Consider the following 19,685-nt stretch of genomic DNA (forward strand, 5'->3'; position numbering starts at 1 on the left):
TTAGAGAGAGAGAGAGAGAGAGAGAGAGAGAGACTTGTATCTATCCCAAGTATGACGACGATGTGATGAATAAAAGAGGAATGTTTCTAGTAGTAGTATGACATGATACGCTAACAACAGCTTTCTGTCAAATTGTTTATATCTTTTGATCAAAGAGCTAAACTTGCCTGCTGGTCTCTGAAGATCTTTTTTTCCTTTATTATTTTATCAATTGGAGAAAGAACAGAAGAAAGGTCTTGGAAGAGATCTTTGCAGTGAAATGCAGAGGTCTGGTGATCCAATGAAGTTTGAGTCTGTGTTCATGGGTTGTTAATATAATTGATGACTCACAGTGTATGTGTCATTCTGGCAAACATTTAAGTTGTCAAAAGCTGCTGTATGTATACTTGGTCGAGATTTGACAATGGCTGATGGAGTGATCGGCCTTGTCGAGATCTTGGGAGTCTGGGATTAGACAAAAATAAATAGAGAGTAGAAGGGGAGATGTGATGAAGTACAAAATGTCTCCGATTCGATCCTTTTTCAGAGCACAAGACTCGTAGTTAAGGCGAACCGAGAAAATATCATTGATGGCTTTAAAAGTTGAAAATGATAAGATTCCTCCTGTTTTTTTATTTTTAATTTCTAATCCAAATATTTGCCATAAACAAGGAAAGACAATGCAAGGATTCTGGAATGAAACACATAAATACTTGGCTTGGTGGCACGCGGACATCCCATTAATTATCTTCAACCATTACCTCTCATGTTGGGAAGGTGGTGGTGTAATACTACTCAGTTCAATCTTGCCCCGCATTCATTAGACACGCCATCGCCAATACTTGTTTATTTGGTTGTTTGGATTTTGCTGGCTTATCAGTCTTTGTTACAGTTGCGCTGCCCACCGCTCTGATTTCGTTACCATCTGATTACCCGGACCAACCCACCGCAAATTCTGATAAAGAAAGACGCGCGATTGTTACTTATTAGGTGATTTCCATTCCATCTCGTTAAGTTTTGACATATTATCCCAGCAATAGACACAATTGGCCAGGATCGAAAATTACAGAGACATCTGTATTTTTTCTAGACGTTCGGATTCGGCCTCTGAGATATCACGTCCCTTAAAATCAAGACGTCTGCGAGACTCACCCCCTAAAAGGAATCATTCTAAGCTGGACTAGGGAGCCTCCTGAAATAATGCATGACATGATCGGATAAAGAAAACGTTGCTCGCCTTCCTCGTAGCGACCTCTAGTAAAGATGTTTCATAAACTCATAGTCTGGAGCTAAAATAAACCAAAGAAACTATACCTTACCAATACAAAATTACACAGCACTACTAGTACAATAGAAACGAACAAAAAAGGGGGAAAAAATCAGAAAGGCCAAGATATAACATATGTGTGAAAAAACCCGAGTTGAAATACAAGGGATTGTCTTGCCCGTCAGGGGCATGTTCTGGCTAAATTATGTAAATCATAATGCTGCCCTCATGGCACCCCGGGCAGCCTCACGCTTCATTTCAGCTGCTTTTCCACTCCCTCTGAAGTACATGTAGACTTGCTGAAGAGGAAAAAAACCCCCAACAAAAACACAAATAATAAACAAATAAACAAAGCATGAGCAAGGAAATTGATGATGAGTAAGCATGCATTTAAGTTAAAAACAATGAGAAGCAGACCTGAATAACCCACACACTGAGCAATGACTCGAGGCAGAACAATCCAAACCCAATAAAGTAAAAGACCTATGAAACACAAGAAACAATTAGTTAGGTGAAGGCATGCTTACAAACAGAGTTGTTAAGCCATGGTAGCCTCATCTACTAGAAGTAAGAGATTTTTTAATTGTGAAGTTCCTCTAATAACAAGAAGAGATCGTGAAGTCATTCAAAACCCCCTATACATTTAACATGTTCCACAATCTATTCTCAGCATCTGCCCTAAAAGCAAAAGAAAAAAAAAACAATGCAGAAAATGAAATACCCTCTTATGTTCCTAATTTACTATAAGAAATTAAATCAAAACCAGGGTGTTCAAGGGACCGACTGTTCTTAACTCTTGATAAGAGAAGCATAGAAAAAAAGTATTGTATTATTTGATACTTAAAAATTTCATGTACTGCTTTTATCTTTCTTGCTAATAATTTAGTTGGTTTGGGATAAGATCTGTCAATGGCAAAACAGAACATAGTTGTTTACACTGCAAATGGTGATAATCAAGGTTTCTAACCTGGGTTCATCAAAACTCAGGTCAAGTCACTCCAAGTCCAGAGCTGGACACGGTAAAGCGGGGAGGGGACTTGCCCTAAATAGAAGGGGCAACTCAACTCACCCCCATGAAAAACCAAATCAAACTTGTCAAGTTGCAGGTCGACTTGCAGGGTTTGGAAACGATGGGTGATAATTCAACCATTGTTTTGGGCTGAGATGCTAAGATTACCATACCAACTATTGCGCATCTATATCTAAGAAAAATGCACTTTTTGGGCTATTAAAAAATGCAGATATTTTAAATAAAATTCACTGCTAATATAAAATAAAGAAGGCAAAAAGTAGGAGTAAAACCAGCAAGACATACCCCGATCAGAAGGTGGTCACCAATAACATCTATTGCTGGCAAGATACCCCTGTCCATTTTTTAAAATACAAGAGAAACATCAGCTGAATTTGCTAAAAGTAACCAAGTTTCATGAGAATTGAAAAAGATGAAGAACTAACGCAGAAAACTACCATGAAATCAATTTCCAGGCTCTTTCTTTTCACAGTTTTTTTAGATGGCAATGGCATTTCTGAGGACACCTAGTCCACTAAGATCATAAAGATAGGAATGACAAGAAAATTCAGCAGCTACTTGAGTTTGCACACATTTTTTGTTTTTTTCATGTATATGTTTGGGTGGTCATAAATAAAACAGTCTTCATGTGAACCAGGAGGTGGGGAGAGAGAGAGAGAGAGAATACATGAAAACTTTTCTTGCTAATCCCATAAAACAGTGTTCTAGTGAATGGGAGAGGGGTCAAGAGAGAGATTTAGTACATCAAAAGTTGCTAATCCCAATAAAGTACAATCTCAACTTTTTCAACAGTTCAGTACCATTGCAAATCAAATTCCAGGGGATTACTGTTTACATCTTACATGTTGAAATAATTGTGCCACCACTCCTTTTTTCAGAACATTACTACAACAATAAAGTTTGTATCACTCAAAACCACAGATATACCTTTAGAAAAGCAACTTTTCTAGCAGAACATATTACTTACGTCAAAGATTTTCCTTTGAAAATAATAGGAGGAGCAACAGCAGCAAAGATGCAGAATCCAATATGGAGCTGTAACATAAGAGAAGCAAAAAGTGAGGTTATCACCACCAGTTTTTTTTAGCAGAAACAATGAAAATATAATAATAAAATGTTGATTAATGAACAAAAAATTATACACTAAAGAAAACCCTATCAATGCCAAAGGTGAAAGGACAAAGCAGTTTACCAGATAAAAGAAGAAAAACCACCCAAACTTCAGAGCACTCTCAGTTCTGAAATGGCAACAGAATCCAGTAAAATCATAAATACATGTAAAGAGGTAAGCTTGAGTCTGCATCTTGTAAGAGGCTAAAAGAAGTTTTAACAAAGACAACTTATGTATCTGTACCTCATAGCACGGTAGAGAGGGCGATACCATAACACATATGCTCCTGGACACCCAGATATGAAGTAGATAATGGCCAGGAACCAGATTTTTACACCTAAATAATCATAGAGAAAAGCCATAGGTTTCAACGTTATAGTCCATATGCAAAAATGGGTTAAATTAAAATAAGAAAAAAAATATTTATTAAATGACATATGGTTTAATTTCTAGGCTTACCTTCCCCTTTTATCCAGGCTGCTGTAACTGCTATTACATTCCATAGAAGACACGCTACCAAGCCTATACAACAACCCCAGCTCAATTAGAAAATAGTTTTGTTTAACAACCAACTATAAACAAACATGTTTACATAGATCATTTGTAAGCAAACTACTGGAATATAAATAAAAAGCACTGAAAAAGACAACACAAGTCAACCAAGCAAGTATGTGTTCAATATTTGACAGAAAATTGTGTCACCAACTAACAAGTGTGCCGTTTTTAATTGACACGGTTAATGAATATAAAACCACTTTTCATAAAATAAATAAAATCTAAAAATTCACTAATTTGATCATTTAAAAAATGATTAAAATTAACATGGAGGGAAGTTCTATCCACGTGCAGTATGATTTTTTCGGAGTGACAGAACAACTCATTATGATAATTGGTAATATAGTTGTTGTAACTACACTAAAAATGAGAGGCTACACTGAATGCTACAATTGGACAATATGCTAGAACATTGAAACAAAGATAAAGACTTTTATTATATGCAACAACAAAAAAATGTATTATAAAATTTCAACAAAAGCAACAGACCTTTAAAAGCTGAACAAAACAAACACAGATTGTACTGGAATTTAAAAAAAAAAAAAACATACCTAACAATGTTGCAAATGCAAAATACTGCATCCGTTGAAGGTGGATTGGAATATCTTTAGCAATATCATTGTAAATAATGGGAAAAAACGGTGGCCAGTTTTTCTCTTCTATGACAATTCCAGCTGGAAAAAGGAGAAGTAGAACCATAACATAAGAAGCTTTCCAAACTACTATAGCATGTAACTATTTTTAATTGCAATGAGAATATACCTCTTGATGCAGCTTCTTCCCTCCTTTTCAGTTCCTGTTTATGATCCACATTAGTAACACAATAATTAATTAACATGTTCCACATTCTTACAGGAAAAAGCTTAACATGTTAAATGGGAAAGAAGATTGATATAATATGAAGCAACGATAAACAGTAGCAAGTGCTTCTGCAATGAATTGCAGCAATGATTGAGCATTCAAATGAGCCTTCAAATATAACATGACTGAACATTCATGACCAAAAAGAAAGAGCTTACATGATCTTTTTCCAGCCAGAATATAAACTAATCATTTATACTTGTATAAAGTTTCAGAGGTAAGGAAACCGGATATATTTGGTAAACAACATCTTAAAAATTATTTAGGTGTTGGACTCCAAGCACTTTAAGAAAAAAGAATGCTTATCATGAACATTTCAAATTAGCATATCACTCCAGCAAAGAAAATCCAAAGCTCCTTATCTCTCAACGGGGTTGGTTGTGTATCACTGAACATAGTGTTTGCAAGAAGATGGGAATATAGAAATATGCGAACTATATTCAGGACTCCCATGTGAGCCAAAAGTAATACATAGAAGGGGACTCTCCAGTTGTCATTAATTGGGCAAGCAGGAAGAAAAACTTTCCAGTCACTTCATAATGTATTTTGCAGAAATTGAAGACCTTTGTAAAAACTTGAATTTCACATGGCAGAACACCCCAATTAGGGCTAATGGCTTAGCCGATACTTTTGCTAGGGAAGGGGTCCCCAGGCAGCACCTTGCTATGGGATCTTCTCTTTCCCTTTGACCTTTATTCGCAATTTGTTTTGCACTGTTTTCGCTCATTTCTTGTACTCTTTGCTCCCTGGTGAGTTTCTTCGATGGATTCCTTCTTTCTAGCTGTTATTAGAATAATAATAAAACCAGGTAACATATAGAAGGAACTATTTTTATGAGTAACCAGCACTCATCTTCCCAAAGGAGGCAACCAGAAAAAAGCAAACCCAAAAGATAAGGTAACAGTTTCAGAGACTTTAAATTTTTTTTTGAAAAAGAAACAAACTCTGCAGTCACTTGACAGAACTAGAGTCTTAGAGTACCATACAGCTACTAAAACTATGAAGCAGACGCATGAGCATGTACCTGTTCTCTCTTGCTCAATTCTGCCTCTTTAGCTTGAAGTTCCTTCTCCTTCTTTTTTAGGTCCTACAAGTGAAAGATAACATGCTTAGCAAAAATAAAAAACCGCCACGGATCTAGGATTATCAAAACACTTCCCTTCACAATAGATACCTTTGATGAATCCAGGGGAATATCAATTGTTGCACCACGATCATAGTTGAAATCAGCTGGCTCAGGAGGAAGAGGTGACAGCCTTGAATTTGGAGCAGAAGGGACACTCCCAGGGTTCTAGAAAGGTCAACATAACAAATTAAAATGATTTGTCTAAGAAAATGGAAACATTTTTCTACCATGAAAAATATGCAAATATACAACAAACTGGTGCCTCTTGAAAAGCAAAAAAGGAGGAGCTTACTGTAGTGTAAAATGCACCTCCACTGTAATTTGATTGACCTGAAGCTTTTCCTCTAACTGCAGGATCCTGGTATCACAAGTATGTAAGGAATCGCTTAAATTAGCCAGGTACAGCTCACAACCAAAACAGACTTATTTAACTAAGAGAAGCTGATTAACAAATTGGAATAAATAAAATACCTGATTGATGAATTTTCATATACAAAGATAGTAACAACAAAAAGAATCTAAACAAAAGACATACAAGACTTCCAAATTAGAGATCTAACGAGAGACAGAAAACAAGAAATAGTACACCTCATCTTGCATCATTGATGCTCTTTGCACCACATGGAAACAGAGTTTAAAATAGAAAAAGTGATCTTTCCACCAAATTCTCACCTAAACCAGCACATTCCCTCTGGGAGACTATTTGAACATAGTGAAAAACACCCACCCTCAATTGGGCAGTACAGATTAAATGTCCTTTTCTTTTCCTCAACCGAGTAAGGTCTTAATACTCTACTAAAGAATCTGAAAAAAATTTGGAGTTCTATGAGGAACTCGTTTCACTTTAGCAAATGGAAACGAGACAGATAAATCACCATATAGAAAGGCCCATAATTGAAACAGAATGTGGTGAACTTGTTGAAATAGCTTTGATCGTATTAAAGGCCCAAGAAAAAGGGTTTAGTGATTGATTTTCTTGGTAGTGTTTCCTCTTCTATTGCTACAGGATGCACTTCATTCATCCAGAATAAATATCTGTAGCCAAGGGTGTCCAGATATAAAGGTTATTTTGCAAGTAACAAACACCATGTAAGACAAACAGTGCATCTGAGCTCAAAAAGAAAAATCATTTAACACTTCTTTCACCTATTTGCCTCTTTGATTTCTTATCAATAGTTCTTTCCAGATTAAAAGCACTGGCTTCAACTTTCCAAAGATTTTTTCTTCAACTACATCTAACAACAGGTCAAGTCCCTCAGACTGCTGATTCTGTCTGGGACAGGTATAACTACTTTATTATCCAAAATTTGAATATCCGCATGTAGGCAACGATTTATGGGCCAACGAAAGTATTAAAGTACATTGCATTTACAATCAGCAATCCCCTTTCCCTGGATGGTAGGCCTGCTTCTGTCATATGGACTTATTGTTCCTTATTAGACATTCCAGCTCCCCAGAATCTATGTTTTCTGGTGAAATCAAACCAATTTCACAAAGTACGTCTGCAGAAACCTAGATCTACGAGATTACAGCAGACAGCCAACGTAATCAACACAAATTTGACCTCGACGATAATCAACACCGTCATATCTTATACTTGAGCCCCGGAGATAAAATTAAAACAAAAACTCCGGTTTCGTTACATACTAAAAAAAATTTAGCATTCCTAAACATGAATGCAAAATTCAAGACGTTCACACCTTGGAGATGAATGGTCACAAAATCTAAAACATAGGAATGAATCAAAAGAAGAAGGAAAATAATAGGACGCAGATCGATGAAGAAATGAATAACACAAACTTACCGCAAAAGGATTCACGTCATCCTCGTCAAACGGATTGCTATCATATCTTCCGGCCATTAGACCGAATCACTTTGGATGGATCTCTGAGGTTAAAAGCAAATGCAAGACCTGAAAAAACGAAAAAAAAGGTTTCCAGGAGAAAGAAAGAAGGAAGAAATGGCACAAAATGAAAAGATTTTCCAAAAGGTAATGGAGGCAAAGATACGTCAAAATATTTAGGGATCCTTTCTCTCCCTCACGGAGTCGTTGCGTGCCTGTGAGAAAGGAGAGAACGAAGGCGAAGCTCTGCAATTTTGTGGCTTTGGTAAAGCCGTAAAGACGACTATTTTATTTTTGTAATATAATTTTTACCAACATTTGGCGGGTGTGACCCACTCCCGGCCCCTAACGCTATTCACGCGTCCTGTGTCTCGCGAACCACCCCAAAACGAATCCCCTCGCTTGTCTGATAATTGGTTTGTAGGCCCCCCGGCTACAGCCATTCTCATTCTCCAGTATCGTCTCGTCTGCCACCTGGCGTAAAGGATTTTCTCTCTCTTCTGCATTACAATTCAATTCGAGAAAAAGGCCTGATCTAACTCCGAACTCCAAACTCCGAATAATGCGCGCGCGCCCAAACGGAAAGAACAGATTCGTCTCTCGTACCATACTGCGCAGAAAGCTCAAAAATGGCGACGAGTATTAAGCGTAGGTTGTATCAGTCGCGCTTCGTCCTACGGCAGACAGGTAATGATGAATGCAGCAGGAACAGATAGATCAGTTGGTCGTTTTGTCTGGTCTTGGAGGAGAGAGATGCCATGTGAATGCCAGACGTAGGGGTTGGCAGGGTCGCGGTCAGGTTTTGCAAATCCCTGACCAGGTTTACCAGTGCCCAGCCTTGTGCAGCGAAGAGAACTGAGATGATTTAAGTTTGGTACCGCGGTCTACAGAACGCGCTTTGCATGAATTCCACCGTCTTCTTTAAGAACTTTGTACAACGTTTGCGTCCCTTCCGAATTAAGACATTTGGCCAGTAATGGCGGAATCTGAACTCTTTGACCTATATGATATTCGGGTGATGGGACTTCACGCCGCCGGAAAAATCCAGGAAAAATTAAAACAGAGAAGAGACACCATTAGAAAGAAGCTCGATTTCAAGGGTCAATCACTCGATCTTCTTCGTCAGATTACAGGATTCCGGTTGAGACATTTTTTATATACTAATTTAGTGTTTCCATTTTAATGCTACTTCGCTGCATCTTCAAAGTTATTGTTTCCAAGTTGTTTATTTGAAAGAGGAGAAACATAGCAGGTACATTCTTCCGTTAGGTTTTTTATACTCGACGTCCATTTCCCCGGATGTACTTTTTGTCTTCCTCAAAGTCGCCGTTACCGTTGCGCTATTCTCTTGCTTGCTTCGATTTCATGTCACGTCTGCTCAATGCTGATCCTTTCATTGTTTTGGGCGCAAGATTTTTCCTTGTTCTGGTGCGATTTGACTCGAAGAACCTGCTTTGTGCTTCCCAGCTTCTGATGAAAAACAAACGAGATTTATCCGTTTGACGGATACATAGACAGAGACAATGCAAATGACACCGAAAAGGAAAAATGGGGCAGAAGGCGAAAAAGGGTGAGCTCATCTAGGCCAATTGAGATCATCAGACCAATTGGGAATTAATAAATTTAATTACAAGACAATCAGCCTCCGGCTACAAAAAATCAAGGAACCAATAAGTGGATTCCTGAAAACTATGTAAGACATCAACGGCGCCTCTTTCCTTCACTATGCTGTCCAAATGGGTCGACCCAATCCTTATCGTCCTTGGTGGCTTCTTCCCACCGCCGCTGAAAAACTTCCAGCTCCGACGTGGACTGCCTACGAATCTGGCTCATGGATAATTGTTGAAGTTAACAATCTTCAACAACTAGTTATCAACTAGAAATGCAGAGCATCTGTTACTAGTCTTACCTCTGACCGGGGATCGACCGGCTGACTGCTTCGTTTCTGTAGATCATGAAAGAAAGCTCAAGTGAATCTACTTTGCATTTGAAAAGATGAACATTAACAGACGAAGCTAGACTCAGATGGTGATGTTCACCAAGTTAGTGCTGGTGGAGGGAATGGACGCCGCAGTCTGCAGATGAACGCAAAAAAATCATCAGTTAAGTACCTAAAAACAGGATTATTCTTGGCTTCTCAAGTGGAGCTTGAATATGTGCAGATGTTCAAAAGAAAAAAGGAAATCTTGTATATTCCACAGCACTCTCGATGACATTGAAACTGGTCAAGCAATGTCACCTGCTTTTGGATATGAAACATGCATAGCAAGTAAAAGAACAAAGGGAAGGTAAATATAACTGCAGGCTATCACACCTTCGTCAAGGTGGATCCACCAAGAGATTGGATTCCTTTATGCACAATATACTCGCTATCAATTATGCCCACTTTCTTCGTTCTGTCCCCCTGAGAAAGCCAATGCACTGCAGTTAGTTTATGGCCATTCATTGTCTCAACATGAAAAATGAAAAGTTGTAAGAGCAATCTGCTACAAAGGATAGCTGAAGCTAAATCGGTTCATGACTTGTCATGATTAGAAAGCAACGCAGTTCAAGAAAGGAAGAAAAATGAACAAAAAACTAAAGAATCGAACCTGAGCACAGTATCCAAGCTTCATATCCATCCCCCAACCATGAACAAGGTCATTCTGTCAAGATTTAAAATAGCAACTAAGTTCATAGAGGTAAACAAAGCATAATATTCTACTAGTGGCATTCCTTTTGACAAGCACATTATAGACTTTAGTACAATGAGGTAAGAATAAGAACTCCATAACAAATATATTGCATCAGTGAAAGGCATACGGTCCATGAAGTAAAGTCTAAGTATACAGAGGACGGACCAATCCTTTATCTGCATAACACTCCAAAATAACACCAACCATTTGAATCAGCTAATGCCGAAAAACAGGGATTCGGACAGGTAAAAGTTGACTGAAAACACCATGAAGACACTTCCAAGAAAAATAATAAGTTAAATCCTACCCTACAAAGCCTTAATACCTGGATAAGATGCCAAACACAGCGCCAAGCAGATCTTGAAAATACTGGTGCCATGCCTTCCACCCACCTGATGAAAGAAATTAGCAAAATTAAATGAAAGGTTGAAAATAATGTAAATTATACAAGTGAGCTAAAAGCCATTAGATCAATTCTATTCATGTGCTCAAATACTGTCCTCTTTTACTATTATACTCTGCAAACGGGAAAAAAAATTATATGCATACAAAATTATATGCCCTTATCTTAGATAAGGGCAGCACCATAGAAAAGGAGACCAATCAAATCATGTTGAAAAATGATGAACATTCTCAAAAAACAAACAGCTTACCCCGTGCATGGTGGACCGTTACTTGTCTCATTACATTTAAAATGGCCTCGAGACTCATAGATTCTCCTGCATAAATTGCAGCAAGGCTGAATACCAACACCAGACACCTCTAGTGTAAACACCAGTTGAGATAAAACTCACCGATGAACCTTCTTCATCTTGTTTCTGACAGTGATTCTGTGGTGTATTTCTGATAGTTTAGGGTCCAAAGCTGGCTGAGTTATCTCTAGGCCTTCAGATTTCATGATTTCCAAATACCTGAGAATATTAGCCATTTTTATCAACTAAATTCAAACCTTGCCTCAAGAAAAATTCCTTCAGGTAGGCGCAACAAGAAAAACTGAAAAGGTTGCAGAAAGCTTCAAATTTTGACCTTCCAGGGTGAAAATTCTCTACACCCAAATCTTCATCCCAAAGAAATATATAGTCATAAATGGAAACAACATTAGGATGCAGAAAACGCTTTGCAAACCACCTGGAGCAATAATAATGCACCAGTTAAAATACCTCACTAATAAGATATAGATTTGGCAAAGCAAAAAAGAAAGAAATTTTGTCCACATACCATTTTGTCTGGTTATATGCGACAATATGTATTGCCTTGTCACTCCATCGGAGATTATTCCAACCATCGACTTTACCATCATAGTGGAATAGTATAAATGTAAAATTCTCTGAATAAAACTGAAATTTCAAAAATTAGAGTAATAGAAATTACTGCAAGGAAAAAGGAGTTGACATTAAATTGAATGTACCTTCCGAACAATCATATCTACATTACGTTTTTGCCTAATGCCCACAGGTATTGCTAATAAGTTTCGGTGGGTCTGTTCATCTTCCTAGGAATACAATCAGAGGCAAAACTTCAGCAACAAATTCCACCAAAATATTGAATATCAAAGATTTGGATGCCACATCCCTAGACAAAGAGAGTAGCAAAACATCCTGAATAAAAGGATATCAAGTATCCAGATCAAGGGAAAAGAGGTTGCCACAAAATTTGTAGACAAACCTTCACTCTAGAGCTCCTACTCAACCATAAAGGCCTTGGCTCCAAATCAGAATTTGCCTCCACAATTCCACGAGGTAAAGAGTCAACCTTACCAGAAGTCTGAAGTGATTCCTGATTAAGAGGAAACAAGACCTTTCTAGATGTACAGAAATGATAAACAGCAGCAGACTAGAAATGTTTTAGTAAGTTTCAATAGGTTCCATCATGTCTCTACATTTGATCTCAATATTTTGACAAATAATGACTCACAAAGAAATTACCTTCAACGCATCAAACAAGTACAATCTTTCTTCCATCTGGAAACATTTTAAAGCTTTGAAAGTTTCATGAGAATACCCAACATAAGATAAGGCAAAAGAGAGATGAACACTTTTTTGAATAGTTTAAGTTGTGTGACAGATGTACCTTTGTATGAAGATACTGAAATTTAGTTGTCTTGTACAGAAAGAATATCATCATAATTGTGAAAAAGACTAACATATATGGCAGTGTTTTAAACTTAACACCAGGAATTGCCTGCATTGGCACTTGCAACAATCAGAACTAATACAAATCAAACGCCATCAGTTCAAATGAATCACAATATTACCTCTTTCTGAAAGAAACTCTTGCTTCTGGACAGCATTCTCCATGATTTGAGAACCTTGACGGGACCCGCCATGGCCTATTTCTTTTGTTTATAAATGCAACAAATTAAGCGAAGGCAAGAGAGAAGGTTAGAAACAGGGAAATGCTAATGTTTTATTTATAAGTAAATGATAGCTGTTTTAATCATGATGTACCATTGGATGATACTATTTCTGTAATCATAGAAAATCAGGAAATGGATGGACGCTCTCAACAAAATTCCGAATCAAGCCTAACAGCGTAAACTTGCATTTTAGTCTATATACTGCTGAACTTACTAGAAGATCAAGAGAGAATACACGAAAAGGTAGCAATAGAAGCAAGAAAGGTGGCGAAAGACATGGATTGTGGTAAAGTTGTACATGACCCAATTAGACACTTAGAAATTCAAAAGTGAGAGATAAGAAACACAGCCACGCAAGTAAACAAGTTAGAGAAAATTAAACTTCGGATTCTCTCTCAATTGTCACACAGAGATATGCCAGCAGGAAAATCAACACACATAAACAGCAATGCAGGGAGCCAAAAACATGGTCTGGAACCTCCAAAAGGAGCAACTCGCAAAATGCAACTTCGTTTCTCTTTGGTTCATTTTAGATAGAGAGAGATAAATAAAGACAACCTGGTAACATCAACATGCGCTGTTTACATGTTTTGGAGCTGAGTATGTTAACTTAAGACTAAAAGCAGGGAACGCCCTCTGCGCAGAAAGGACCGGATAGCTAAGAAAACACCTCCTTTCTATGAATCCCATGCTTTTTAATTTATGACAAAAACAGGCAGGCAATCAACAGACGTCAAGTAAAGTTACTAATCGTAATTATCTCATGACTAGCAATATTCAGAATTTCCATGAGCTCGTGTATATAGAATGCGAGCTACAAGAATACTCGGATCGGCACAATCAAATTCCGGGGACGCCTAAACACATATACAACAAAAACATAGAAAACTAAGATTCAGCGTACCTCACGTAGTCAAGCAGAGCTCCGGATTTGCTGCAGACAAAAGACAACAAAATTACCTCCTCAGAACTCCAGATAAATACGAAACGCTCGGCCGGTCAAATTCAAAAAGTTGAAGAAAATCGCTCTACAAACTCCTGACTGAACCCAGATTCTCAAAGCACCCGACGGGAAAAAGAGGAAAAAGAAGATCCCTCCCAGCAGAGGAGATGCAGGTAGAGAAAACCAGAAACAACGGATCCAGCTTGGAGGAGGAAAGAAAAGCTTATAATCGGCGGTAAGAGATTGGGGAGCGGATATGACAAGGGAGGGTGGGTGAGAGGCGGAGGAGTCTCGGAGTGGCCTTCCCGCGGCGCTTGCATTTTTTTTTTTTTGTTTTTGTTTTGTTTTGTGGGATTCCTGGGTCGGTCACAGCCTTCCCTGTCGATTCCTAATTATTTAATTGGGTATTATTCAAATTTCTTAATAGAGGGGATTGAAATTGATGATAGCCCCCCGCCTGCGTGCGTTGTTGGATTAATAAAGAAAGAAGAGGATCCAAGAGACACCGACAGGTGGCGATTGTAGCGGAACAACGGATGCTATTCATGGGCCACGCGTGTGGGAACTCTCCGACCGCGCGGAAATCCAGTGACGGGAAGAAACCGGTGCCCGCCGCGGTCTTGGGAGGGATGTGACTCTGATAAGTTAATCAAACTGGAATCTAGTCTACCGAAAAAATAAATTAAATGCAAACAGGAGATGTTAATTTAATGGCATTTTAATTGATTTCTCTACGTCTAAGCGGGGAGAATATGGGTGTGGTTGGGACCTTCCCTGGAACAATGATTCCCCCACACATGTTTGTTTCCGGTTAAATCCTACTCCATGATAATTAATCTTCTTATAATACTATTGCAACAGATCTCCTACAATTAATCAACCCTAATTTTTCCTTTCCAGGATTTTCTTTGAAATCAAATTAATCATTCTTACTGGGATTTGCTTTGAAATCAAATTTAGAACTCAGTAAATACTTCAAACAATCAACCACAATAAAACAATCACAACACAAGATTTACGTAGAAAAATCTTTTAGTGTGAAGAAAAAAAAACCACGGGGTAAATTCAAATAATCTTCTACTATTAAAAATGGGCTTAAAATATCAATTTCTCTCAAGTTTGCTCAAACTTGAAGTTTACAAAATTATGAGAAAAAATAATTCATAATTCAAGTTCATTCACAAGAATTGTGAAATAACCAAATAAACAAAGATGATAGATCACCGGATATATAGATTTCACAAAAAATAAAAATATAAAAAAAAAAACTTTGGAGAACCTTTTGTTTTTACTTTCCGTTCTCTCTTTGATCGAATTCTTACTTCCCCCTTTAATGGTGGGGCCCATGGACTGGACTCCACCTACTAACAGCAACATAAGAGAACTACGATCTCACCCTCTGCTTCAGAGAGGGCATTATCTGATTTCGTTGCGCTAGACCCAGAAACTCCTTTGGTATAACGGTGCCGAACAGATGGTTCAGAGGGCTTCCTCGAAGAAGAGGGTGGAAGCTTTTACGATTCAGAGCAGGAAGAAGAGCTCGAGGAATCGATTCTTGATTTGCATTTGAATGTCACGACAAATTTGGAAGCATCACTTGCCAAAGAAGGGTATCCAATGGGTAGAAAGCACAGTAACACACGCGACTTTCTCTTGGACAGGATCCATTGCTCATTCTTCAAATGGGGTAGTAGAATCGAAACAATCTCATCTCTCTGTAGTACTTTTTTATTATTATTAATCTGCGAAAGAAGTACAAAAACTTGAAGTGTTCGATATTACAGACCAATGACACCATTAATGGTGCTTCTTTCTTTGTTTTTTTTTCTCAGAACGCCGATGGCATGGACTGGGACACCAGCAAGATTGCCAAAAGCCAGAAGCGGCAATCCTTGGAAGCGCCTTGCGTGGAAATAGCTGTTTCTCTGTTGCAGGTTCTCAATTTGAATTCTCAGGTACTCAAGTACAACAAAGCTTCATCTATCTTTTTTTTTTCTTTACCCTCTTCGTATCAACATCTGTATCAGAGGCTCTACAAGAATGGACTAAAAAGGCGAGTTTTTTTTTTTGTACATAAAAATTTGAAAAGGAAAACCTGGAGATAGCAGAGCTGCAGATTTTATCTTGTCCTTTGCTTCTTCCTGCCTTTGGACAGAGCGTCCCGTTTCTCAAGGGCACGGCCACCACCGGATGGTCGACCCACTCTCTTAGGAGTAGGCTGTGGTCGTGGCGAGTGATCCACCGGTGGTGAATACTCGGAAAAGCCGACTGCTGTCTGCGTTGTCGTCGGCATCGTATTCTGAGTCTTCCCCATCGTCTTCGTTATCCGGTTATTGTACACTCGCTGGCTTCGCTTCTTTACAGGATTGCCGCCAGAGTAGCTCTTGGTGGAAGGGACAAGATCGCCGGAGGCGCTTGAGGTTGAAACGCTATACAATCTTTTGAGGGCAGGGGAACCTCGAAGAGCGAGTGCAGATTGATATTCCAGTGAGTTCTTGGGATAGAAGGCGATTGCGTTGCTGGATAGCAGCAATAGGTCTCGATACAGCCCTATGGTTGAGGAGATGGAACCCTCCCGGATCCCGGACCTCAGAGTACCGAAATCAACGTGCCGCCGGATACATTTCTTGTATCTGGCCCTCCTCTGTCGTGTACCAAAGACACACGAAGAAAGAAAAGGAAAATCAGCGCAGCACATTTAAATTCTTATACAAAAAGATTGATTGATTTTCTTTGGTCGAATCAGATAGGAAATATTGTCGTTCATGGCAATCACTCCTTTCTTTACCTGGCTTTCCGACCGACGTCGAAAAATGGACACCTTCTGGTCCTCCATGACCGAATCCAACAGCGCCTCCAGATTCGTCTCTGGGTTGTTCTCACTCGAGCACCCATCAACGGAGGCTTTGGCACTTCGGTCATAATCTCTGGCGGATTCTTCCCCGTTAACCTTGCAACGGTCTGCTGCAGCAGAACTCAGCACATCGCTGTCTCCTGCACTCGCTTCTCTTACTGACGTGCAAGCCTTCCTCTTCCTCTTGCCTCTTCTCTTTCTCACGCATGTCTGGCCAATTTTCTCCGATTTCTGCGCCTCTGTTTCGGTATTTTCTCCGTCGACCTTTATATCCCCCTTCCCTACCTCTTCTACTTCCTCCTCTTCTCGAGAAGACCAAAACTGCGTAGATTCTTCTGTGAAACTACCCGCAGATGATCTGCCCTGGGATTTCACCTTATCAGTGGATTCAACCGTGCCGGCGTTCGTATTTAAGGTGGCCCGTAGGTTTAAGCTAGTGTCAATATCGTTGCTGCCAAAGTCCTGTCTCGCGCTCATGAGCCTCCTAAGCCTCGATTTCAGGGATCTAACAGAAACCAACAAAAAGATCACACCCCCGATCGAATAAACTACAGAAATTGCGATTTGAAGAAAGATTTCATAGATACGTACTGAAATTAAATTCAACCCACCCGATAGAATCTTCGGATTCTTCCAATTCTCTCTTCAGCTCCGCCACTCGCTGTTTACGCAGCTCTTCGAACCAGGCACTGAAAAAACGAAAACAGTGGGTTTTCAGATTTTCAGTTTAGTTCAGTTCATTTTTGTTGCTATTTCTATTATTCTTCGTGATTTTAATAAGTAAATTGAAGAACAGGTGAGACTTACGAGCAGCCACAGAAGCGCTCCTGCAAATCTTCGTATCTAGCTTTGCATTCCTGCAATATCGGACAATGCAAATTGGTTGAAAGACCGAAAAAAGGTATCTAAAAAAAAACCCTAATTAAGGATTAGCGTCAAAATGGGTATGAAATTATGAATTATTCGGTCACCGATTCTGATCAGTGATTACCATCTTAAAAAGGGGTGTTTGCAACCAAGGATACCCATTAATAAGCAAGAACATCTGGAGAAGGGTAAAGAGAATTTTCATTGCCCAGCGGACGATCGTAGCTTGGAAAACAAAAAATATACAAACATAAAAATAAATTAAAAATCATTACATCTGACTATTACGCAAAATTAAGCCATTGTATTCATCTAGATAACAAGTTCGTAAATAGATAATTTGATAGCTGATATATCTTGAATGAGTAAGAAAATTGTTAAAGATTATGAAGCAATTTATAATTAGGTAAGTTATTGAGTATTAAATCATGCAGAAATCATAAAAGACAAAGCCAATATAATCAATTATTGAGTCTTTTGACTAGATTATTTTGTGGATTCATTAATTTATTTATTTCTGTAATCGAAAAAGCCGCAGTCAGATTGACTGGCCAATTTTCGCCGATTCCGATTTTTCAGCTTCTAACGACTCCACGTTGACGGCAGATCATCTTAAAATATTTCTCGTGAGCACGCATTTGAGGTTTAAACAATCCAAAAAATCATGGGTCTCACGGCAGGCGTTGATCTAGTCCGTCCTCCTCCTTTCTTGAACTGTTCGTCATCCGTTCACGTTTATTTACTGCTAACAAGATTCAAAAGAAACAACAGTACAGGCAAAAAAACAGAAGAGAATCAAATCCCCAGCTAGAAAACTATACAGATGACTTGAGTACGAAGCATAATAAAAGGAGGAAAGGTAAAGCTGCAGTTTTGATATGGATGATTCCTCCTCAGCGGAAGCTGGTAACAACAAAGCTAGAGACTGAACGAATTATTTGCCTGTTTTAAGAACTCGGGCAAGCTCTAGTTCGAGCAAATTCTGATGAATCGATCACAATACGTTTCCCGAACTAGAACAATTAGAGACAAAGGAAACGCATCCTCTCCCTGACAGTCAAAAAGGCGCAGGCAAATGAAACTTATATTCATCGTTTCCAACTGTTGAAAATTATCCAGCGAACTCACTCTTCCAACAAACTTACATAGAGAGAGTTACATTCGCTTTAACAATCGCAACCGTCAAGATTATGAGGAAACCAATTCCTCCAAAAAAGAAACAAAGAAAATTATCTGAAACGACCGGATCAGAAATTGGAAAACAATCGATATTTATTTCTATAATTGTTACGGTAGCCCCTTGTATTCGTTGATGTCGTCGTCGTTCTTGTTCTTGTTCTTATAGATCTTATTGATAATAAATGAAGTGCCAAAGGAAGTAAATTAAAGAATGATTTGGAGAGAAAAAGAAAGGAATACCTTGGGAGTGAATCGATTGGGATGGAGGGTCCTGGATTGGACTTCCGAAGCGACCGCCTCCCATGCAAGAGTCCCATGCCGCAGTACTGCGCCACCCAAGAGCAGCTCCTCCCACGTGCCCCATCCCACCGTTTCGTGCTCCATTCGTCTCCCTCTCCCTCGTTCCTTCGCCGACATATCAACACCCCTTTCGCATCCTCCGCCGTCACCAAGAACTAGATTCCTCATAACCAGCCTTAAGCGAAGGTTCGCCTTCTTGCGGATTATTAACAAGGCGATCCGTTCTTGGTACATGCGGGAGAGAAGAGGATTGTTAGAGTTTTGGCTCTTTTTCTCTATTTATTTTTCTGGCTTCCGTCTCTTCTTGTTTATGCAGAAAAGGAATGCAGAAAGAGAAAGAGAGCGAGAAGGGGAATTGACGTGCTCCTTCCGGTAGAAAATAAAGGAAACAAGAAACAGAACTTCTACTCGCCCATTACTTGTTCGTAAATTTAGATCAAGACTCACTGTTTCATGTGGCCTGGGCTGCAATTTGACTTATTTAATCGTCGCAGTCAGAGGCACCGCTAAGAAGTTTGTTCTCGATGAAATGGCAATTTTATAGGTTTTGCCTTTTTGGTAATTGGGTGCGTCGAATTTTTCATAGAGCTTGCGACGTTGGACTCACTGATCATGGATTGACGACCGCTAAAAAAGTAGAATAGAGCAGAATCCAGGATCTTGTGAAACTAGTCTCTGCCCCTGAAATCTGTGAACTGCCTCAGAACCTGGGATTGATCCTCTGAATAGGTCTCTTTAA

At 39.0% G+C, this 19,685-nt stretch overlaps 3 protein-coding genes across 4 annotated transcripts; all 3 read right to left on the reverse strand.

Annotated features, from left to right (window-relative positions):
• Positions 1 to 1,232: 1,232 nt before the first annotated feature.
• LOC137938636 (secretory carrier-associated membrane protein 2-like) lies at positions 1,233 to 8,033 on the reverse strand. Of its 2 annotated transcripts, XM_068783616.1 has the most exons (14): positions 7,939 to 8,033; positions 7,734 to 7,841; positions 6,222 to 6,287; positions 5,978 to 6,094; positions 5,828 to 5,890; positions 4,705 to 4,738; positions 4,494 to 4,616; positions 3,847 to 3,909; positions 3,631 to 3,724; positions 3,469 to 3,514; positions 3,244 to 3,311; positions 2,562 to 2,610; positions 1,664 to 1,729; positions 1,233 to 1,545 (listed from the first exon to the last, which is right to left on the reverse strand). In XM_068783616.1, exons 2-14 carry the CDS (start codon positions 7,788 to 7,790, stop codon positions 1,459 to 1,461), a joined length of 933 nt encoding a protein of 310 aa, XP_068639717.1. In that variant the 5' UTR covers positions 7,791 to 7,841; positions 7,939 to 8,033; the 3' UTR covers positions 1,233 to 1,458. The 2 variants fall into 2 exon arrangements, with proteins under 2 accessions (XP_068639717.1, XP_068639709.1); XM_068783608.1 differs by having other exon boundaries at positions 7,734 to 8,033.
• A 1,328-nt stretch (positions 8,034 to 9,361) lies between these two features.
• Positions 9,362 to 14,100, reverse strand: LOC137938627 (uncharacterized). Its single transcript, XM_068783598.1, has 16 exons — positions 13,708 to 14,100; positions 12,702 to 12,782; positions 12,518 to 12,628; positions 12,373 to 12,408; positions 12,113 to 12,223; positions 11,856 to 11,939; positions 11,666 to 11,784; positions 11,474 to 11,575; positions 11,242 to 11,358; positions 11,101 to 11,166; positions 10,773 to 10,839; positions 10,364 to 10,417; positions 10,087 to 10,176; positions 9,812 to 9,847; positions 9,682 to 9,717; positions 9,362 to 9,596 (listed from the first exon to the last, which is right to left on the reverse strand). Exons 2-16 carry the CDS (start codon positions 12,771 to 12,773, stop codon positions 9,474 to 9,476), a joined length of 1,224 nt encoding a protein of 407 aa, XP_068639699.1. The 5' UTR covers positions 12,774 to 12,782; positions 13,708 to 14,100; the 3' UTR covers positions 9,362 to 9,473.
• Positions 14,101 to 15,733: 1,633 nt separating this feature from the next.
• Positions 15,734 to 19,265, reverse strand: LOC137942729 (uncharacterized). Its single transcript, XM_068788468.1, has 5 exons — positions 18,887 to 19,265; positions 17,408 to 17,457; positions 17,212 to 17,289; positions 16,535 to 17,105; positions 15,734 to 16,390 (listed from the first exon to the last, which is right to left on the reverse strand). Exons 1-5 carry the CDS (start codon positions 19,178 to 19,180, stop codon positions 15,866 to 15,868), a joined length of 1,518 nt encoding a protein of 505 aa, XP_068644569.1. The 5' UTR covers positions 19,181 to 19,265; the 3' UTR covers positions 15,734 to 15,865.
• Between the last annotated feature and the right edge of the window lie 420 nt (positions 19,266 to 19,685).

The sequence above is a fragment of the Aristolochia californica genome, unplaced genomic scaffold, assembly GCF_029961685.1.
Source record: "Aristolochia californica isolate CCGP_79_NKW_82.1479 unplaced genomic scaffold, dmAriCali1.0.hap1 SCAF_10, whole genome shotgun sequence".
Classification (NCBI taxonomy): Eukaryota; Viridiplantae; Streptophyta; class Magnoliopsida; order Piperales; family Aristolochiaceae; genus Aristolochia; species Aristolochia californica.

Bases quoted from the DNA above. Each gene is read 5' to 3' on its own strand.
- LOC137938627 (XM_068783598.1), bottom strand. From the start codon at position 12,773: ATGGCGGGTCCCGTCAAGGTTCTCAAATCATGGAGAATGCTGTCCAGA. The intron at 11,940-12,112 runs GTTTGTCTACAA...TTGTATTCCTAG, and splicing joins GTAGGAGCTCTAGAGTGAAG to GAAGATGAACAGACCCACCG. The intron at 10,177-10,363 runs GTTCGATTCTTT...TGGCTTTCTCAG, and splicing joins AGCTTGGATACTGTGCTCAG to GGGGACAGAACGAAGAAAGT.
- LOC137942729 (XM_068788468.1), bottom strand. From the start codon at position 19,180: ATGTACCAAGAACGGATCGCCTTGTTAATAATCCGCAAGAAGGCGAAC. The intron at 17,290-17,407 runs GTAAGTCTCACC...TCGTTTTTTCAG, and splicing joins GAGCGCTTCTGTGGCTGCTC to TGCCTGGTTCGAAGAGCTGC. The intron at 17,106-17,211 runs GTGGGTTGAATT...GGTTTCTGTTAG, and splicing joins GAATCCGAAGATTCTATCGG to ATCCCTGAAATCGAGGCTTA.
- LOC137938636 (XM_068783616.1), bottom strand. From the start codon at position 7,790: ATGGCCGGAAGATATGATAGCAATCCGTTTGACGAGGATGACGTGAAT. The intron at 3,515-3,630 runs GTACAGATACAT...TTGCCATTTCAG, and splicing joins CCTCTCTACCGTGCTATGAG to AACTGAGAGTGCTCTGAAGT. The intron at 1,730-2,561 runs GTATGTCTTGCT...TGTGTTTCATAG, and splicing joins GTGACCACCTTCTGATCGGG to GTCTTTTACTTTATTGGGTT.